Raw genomic sequence first — 6,125 nt, 5'->3', positions numbered from 1 at the left:
TATATATATATATATATATATATATATATATATTGTATATACTATTTGTACAGGCAGTATTATAGGTATTGGCAAATGCGTTTGTGAATGCATGCCTAAAGCCATCAGCTATCTAAGCATAGTTGTCACTTAACTAGAATGGGTCCGACAAGTGTATTTCTTTGCCATTATTCCATCAGCGTGCATTAATTAAAGAAATTAGGATACTCGTCCACAGAGATTCCTATGCCAGATGAACCGGAGTTGGTTGAACAAAAGCAGATGCTGTTGCATGTGCTTAGCAAGTTGGAGTTTTCGAGTTTTGCTTGCCTTTATGGTTGCGGGTGTGAGTGTGTTGACAGTGCATGCTGTTCGTTGGTCTCCAGCTGCTGCTGCCACACTTGCAGCATGCAGGACTTTGCTGTTCATTAGCGGCAATCTGTGGCTTCCTCAAGGCCCTTCAGGCGCAATACCTCCCCAACCTCTACCACAACCGCATGCATGCGGCTCTTGTGGCGCACTTCTCCGTCTTGCTAGCGCGGAGCTCGAACCTCTACGCAACGCTTTCATGTCGTCTTGGAACTCCCGCTGAACTGCTTTTGGCATCCGCCCCTTCCTTGCAAACTGTAGCAGCCGGTGGCTCTTCTGCTCCTCACGCCCACCACAACGGGGCACTCCCCCCTTCAGGGCTCCCCAGCAGCAAGACGTGCAACGACAGCCAGTCACAAGAAGAGACGTTGCTGCTTCCCAGCTGCAGCTTAGGTACTCAAACGGAGGCGCATGCAACTGGAGGACACCGAAGAGCCGTTATAGAGGACGAAATTGTCATTTGCATTGCAGCGCTGGGCCACGACGTCGCACATCCTGGCCTAAACAACGCATTCCTGGTGTCTACAAATCAGTCGCTCGCCCTCGTCTACAACGACAACGCAGTCTTGGAAAATTTCCACGCCTACAAAACGTTTAAAACCCTCTCCGACACCGCCGATATCGACGGAGGCATCCTTAAGGTAACGACGAAGTAGCAGCAATAGTCAAAAACAGTCTCAGCCCCCACGCGGCCTAAAGGCAACAGAAGCAATTGCATCTCTACCAGCTGAGTCAGTTGTTTTTTCGCTTTTTCCACTAACCACAAATAGCTGTTGCTGCTGCCGACGTGCAGCAGAACCACGACCTAAAACCAGGAATCGCCCAAGAGGCAACTGTGGCATATGATGTAGTGATGGTGTTTTGAATAAATGGGTGCGGTGTATGTACAGGTGACGCTATTCGTATCTGTGCTGCACTTCAGGGCTTGTCTGTTTCCGGGTATCGGCAGTTGCGGCGGCAGGTGATTGAGTTGATTCTTTCGACAGATATGGCGCAGCACTTCCCGATTTTGTCCTCTTTTAGGGCCCGAAACGCCTCGCAAACCTTTTCTGTTGCCTCTAACGAAGACGACAAATGGATGTTAGCCAAACTTTTCATCAAAGCAGGAGATATAGGCCACTCCACCTTGGCCTGGGAGCAGCATTACATCTGGGCATGCCGCGTTAACGAGGAGTTCTACACACAAGTAAGTACACAGTGTGACACGAAACAACATTGGTAATGCCTCTCCAAGGTGTATGCGCCTCGGAGTAACTCCGTCGCCCGGAAGCGGCTGGAGTGACTCTCGTTGCCTCCGCCGCTTCCCACTGCTGAAAGGCGGCATTTCCAGGGAAGATAGGAGTTTTTCTTTAGCATAGAAATTAGCTGCCTCAGCTGCCAATGAAAATATATAAGACACTTGAGCAAAACGAATTGTTGTCCCAAGCGACAAGAGGGTAATCCCACTTCAAAGAATGGCGAGCACCTGGAACAGCAAACAGAAACCTCACGACGAATAAAGGCATCTAAGGAGATAGCATGCACATGGAAAGTGGAAAAGAAGATACAAAAGCCTAAAACCACTAGCACACAGGACTTAGCAGTCCACTAATATAAGTGTAAAATTACCACAAGAGTGAAAGCATTAACCCAACGAATGAAGCAAAACGCACAGAGTAAATACGTCCAATGACTGCATGTATGTCTATCGAGGTCAACACACGACACACAAACTGGAAGGCTCACAACACATGAAAAACGCAAACGTGCACAAACATTGCATCCTTTGTTTACAGGGAGACGTGGAGGAACAGTTGGGTTTGGTGATTTCTCCGCTCTGTGACCGCCGCAAGGCAGCCGAAATGCCGGCAGCGCAATGCGGCTTTTTAGAGTACATCGTGCTACCCTTAGTAGTGGAAATAAGATCATGCTTGGAACAGCAACTATCCCAACAGCAGCAGCAGCAAGCCCTGTGTAGTGCAAGTTCTCTTGTGGAGCCTACCTGCACAGGACTGTCTTTGATGGACGGCATCATCGGACACGCTAACTATAATCTCAGGTGTTGGAAAAGTCTAGCGAACACCCCCAGCCCTTCTCCTGCAACAACTCCTACGGATTCCTCTTCTGAGCCTCTTAGAGCTGCCACAGAAAGAGGAAGCAGCCTTACTGGGACAGGGAGGCATGCAGCTGGAGCAGGAACTGTAGTACAGCAAACTCAGTAGTCGGCCCAACACTCTCAGGCCCATGCTTGTAAAAAGCCTCCAGCTAACGGTTCTAGAGGGGAGACATTTCTATCCTCCAAGTGAACCAGCGAAACAGCAACACCAGTTCCTGTTGTTGGTCACTCAATTAGTGCAACTACGGGACGTCGTTCCTGCGTTTGCCTGGAGGATTAGAGTATAGTTACACATCGGATGCACGTATATTCCACTGTCTTTTAAGCAGAATATCTATAGGCATGCTTTGCAAGAAACTCAACGACCAACAGCGACAAAGCACCTGTACGCAAGTATACATTGAAAATGTTTTGCGTATCTGCTCTTTTCATTTTACATTTTACTCTTCAGCGGGGCAGTTTTGTGAGCGATATACCCTAGCGCATTAAATAAGGTTAGCAGTTGCTTGGAGCTCAGGGAGCTAGCCCACTGCTAGCTAAACGGCTAGCTAGTTAGCTGGCGTGCCAGGCTGTAGCACTAAAACAAGGAGGCCTCCACTGGGCCCGGAATAAGGCAAACAAAGCTGTGAATGCCCATCATCCGAGACTAACAGCACCCTTATGCGCTTAAGCACCTGCTGATGCAACGTATTGCTACTGCTGCTGCCCGCCGCCACAGATCCTGCGTTTCTGCTGCAGCTACTGCTGTTGCATGGCTTGCCACTCCCGAGGGAATGCGCGAAAGACAGCACATAGTAGGTACAATATATATAACATACATTGTACTTAGCACAGTACAATAGTAGCCGTATGCATATGCAGATGCTGCATTTTATAAATTTCTGCTCGTCGAAAGGAAAGAGCGGATGAAGTGAAGGAGAAGGACGGGCGGAGGTGAAGGGAGTGTGTCTGTCTGTGGCACTCATGTACACGAGTGGCTTTGTGTATATGTTTGTTATACAAACCGGCTGTCAGTACCAGGTCTTTTCTTCCTTGTCCCAGAAGACGTGATTGTTGGGGTACTCGGGTTGGGGGTAAGGGGGGAGGCGCGCCACCTGGCAAACGGGGTTTTCTTTGCGGTTGAACTCAGAGCGGTAGACGCTTTCGCCTTCAAAAGGAAGAGACTGAGGCACCTCCACCTTCTGAGGGGCTAGTGGCGGTGGCAGTGGCTTGGGGCCAAATTCTTCTCTGTAAGCGCTGGTTCCTCTAAAAGGCAGAGACACAGGAGTTGGTGCTGCAGTAACAGGCATCCGCTCAGGTAGGGGCTTCGCGCAGTAGTCCGACCTGATCAGGAAAGCAAAGCGCCAAAAAGAAAAAAAGGTCAGTGCACAAGAACTGCAAGAAAAACGCAAGTGTGTGCATGCTTGCGACAGAGAAGCAGCGCATCCTGGGCCTCATATACTATGTCAGGTTGTCAGCTATGCATCTTCCAATCCCTCTATTCTCCTTCCCATTACATCATGCATGGCGCCGGTTTCGTTGGTATACCTGTAAGACGAACTGGCCTCGAATGGCAGAGAGGGCTGCAGGTGGATTTCTGCTGGCTTTGTGGGCGGGGGTAAGGGTTTCGGGCCATAATCTGTGCGATACGCTGTTGTCGCTTCGAAAGGAAGCGAAGCGGGCACCGTCACAGTGGAGGCTTTTGGGGGAGGCGGCAGTGGCTTGGGTCCATACTCAGTCCTGTAGCTGCTCTCGCCCTCAAAAGGCAAAGAAGGAGGCAGCGTCACCGGTGCCTGCTGCAGCCTTTCAGAAGAACAAGCAAACGAAGAAAGAGAAAATAGAGACAATAAAGGCAGCAAGCAAGCAACAACAAAGAAGCAAGGAAGGTGACCAGAGCACATACAGCACCAAACAAGCAACAACATACAGTAAAAGCAATGGGGAATCCTCAAAAAGCAGACAAGAACAGTGGTATAACGATACAGTGGCGAAAAGGGGAACATCACTATTGGTCAGAGTGAAAAAGTGAATTCATAGCTCAAGTGCATGTTGTTGATGAAACTCGGTTCGCTACAAGTTGCAACGGAGCTGGCAGTGTGCGTACGGGGTCGGTAGGGGTTTGGGTCCGTATTCCTGTCTGTATACCGAGTTCCCCTCAAATGGCACAGAAGGCCTTGAAGGAATGCATTTGTGCTGGCCGCAAGTACACAGCTCGTCTACACAATAGCCTGGCCGCCGAGATGGGCTGCGAGCCCTGTGCGCCTCGTCCACCTCCGAAAGACGCAGACGGCGAGCGGGAACTTCACCCGGGGCAGCCACTCGGGAACCCACGAGTTTGGTTTCAGGTGCAGGGGAAGGGGAAAAAGAATCAGCACTGCCTTTGGCAGTGAGGTGGTTAGGCACCTGCATCGTTGCCGTTACTACTAACTGCCTTTGTTGACGCAAAGTGGTGTTTTTCTGGCTGTGCAACTGCTATAAAGAAAGATGAAAACGAAGAAAGAAAGAAGTAAAAGGGTGGTTGGGTCCAACGAGGCGGGAGGAAGCAGCGCGACGCTGCAGTCGATGCTGGCTGTGAGAGGCTAGGAGGCCGCCGGGGTGAAGCAGATGCCGCAATACGCCACAACTGAGACTACAACACAAACCAATTTCATCTAATGAGTAAATAGGGGGCTTTTTGGCTTTTAATTTCCACAAGTATTCTCATTAATGGGGCACCAGCGAAACGCCAACTGCCGCGACCGCTTGCTAGCCGCCGCCGACCGAATCGTCCGCGGCTTGCCTGATCTGGCGGCATCGGCGGCTGCAGCGAAAGCGCTCCCTTCATCCGTCGTTCTTTCGGTAGAAGCCCATTTTTCATTCTTATATTTCCGTTCGTCAAAAGTTAATGATGCACATATCCGAGAAAAGGGGCAAAAACCAACAGCTCTATACACCGTGCCTCAAGGCCCGCCGTCCTCCGAGCTCGTGAAGCCGCTCAACGCACGCCCTTCTTTCCTCCCCCCTTAAATGTATACATCAAATAACTAGTGTACAGACAAAAACTTGTGAACTAAATAACTGACCTAGCAGCTCCTCCTTAGTGTCCCAATCCCCAACCGTCCACTTGTTCGCCGCTACAGGCTATCGACCCGCACACTCGAGCCTTGCGACGCGGTGAAACCAGCAGTGTATTAAATTCGAGAGGCGCGAGTGTATCCAATTCAAATCGCAATTTTATTAATATTAAGAAGGCTGCATGATCAAAATCCTTTCAAGCGTCCATTCTGCTTCTGTCTACCAGCCGAACCTCACGGGTCACCTCATTCCCCCACCCACACAGTGAGCTTCTAGCTGCTATGCGCTGTTGGAACGCGGGAAATTAAAACTTATACACTTCAGACGTCTAACACCCTAATCAGAAAGAAGTGTTGAAGTTGCGGCAAACCACTTCAACACACTCCTCAGCTATTGCAGATGCGACAACTACAGTTCCTAATAGTACATTCAAAAATTGAACTACAAACTGGTGCCTGCAGAATGTCGAGTGCACAAAATGCACGGTCCAATAGATTTCCTACGGAAGCGCAACACACCTCGTGTGCTTAGACGGTCAGGTTTGTAAACGTTCCGTTGGCGCTGCAACAAAATTCAGTCTCCCAAAGAGCAGTCCAGAGAAACCAATAATAATAAAATAACTATTACGAATACTATTGTTGAGTCGTTC

General features: G+C 49.6%; 2 protein-coding genes across 2 annotated transcripts; one reads left to right on the top strand and one right to left on the bottom strand.

Moving 5' to 3' along the window:
- Positions 1–138: 138 nt before the first annotated feature.
- On the top strand, positions 139–2,549 carry EMWEY_00053880 (cGMP-inhibited 3',5'-cyclic phosphodiesterase, putative; the record flags this gene model as incomplete). The annotated part of the gene is made up of 4 exons (XM_013480065.1): positions 139–153; positions 342–989; positions 1,271–1,534; positions 2,124–2,549. The coding sequence occupies 4 exons, from the start codon at positions 139–141 to the stop codon at positions 2,547–2,549; spliced, it is 1,353 nt and encodes a 450-aa protein (XP_013335519.1).
- Positions 2,550–3,453: 904 nt separating this feature from the next.
- On the bottom strand, positions 3,454–4,831 carry EMWEY_00053870 (hypothetical protein, conserved; the record flags this gene model as incomplete). The annotated part of the gene is made up of 3 exons (XM_013480064.1): positions 3,454–3,766; positions 3,971–4,225; positions 4,527–4,831. The coding sequence occupies 3 exons, from the start codon at positions 4,829–4,831 to the stop codon at positions 3,454–3,456; spliced, it is 873 nt and encodes a 290-aa protein (XP_013335518.1).
- Between the last annotated feature and the right edge of the window lie 1,294 nt (positions 4,832–6,125).

Source organism: Eimeria maxima, genomic scaffold, assembly GCF_000499605.1.
Source record: "Eimeria maxima Weybridge genomic scaffold, Emw_scaff1573, whole genome shotgun sequence".
Taxonomy (NCBI): domain Eukaryota; phylum Apicomplexa; class Conoidasida; order Eucoccidiorida; family Eimeriidae; genus Eimeria; species Eimeria maxima.
Note: the sequence above shows the minus strand (reverse complement) of the source record. Positions and strands in the feature narration are given on the sequence as shown.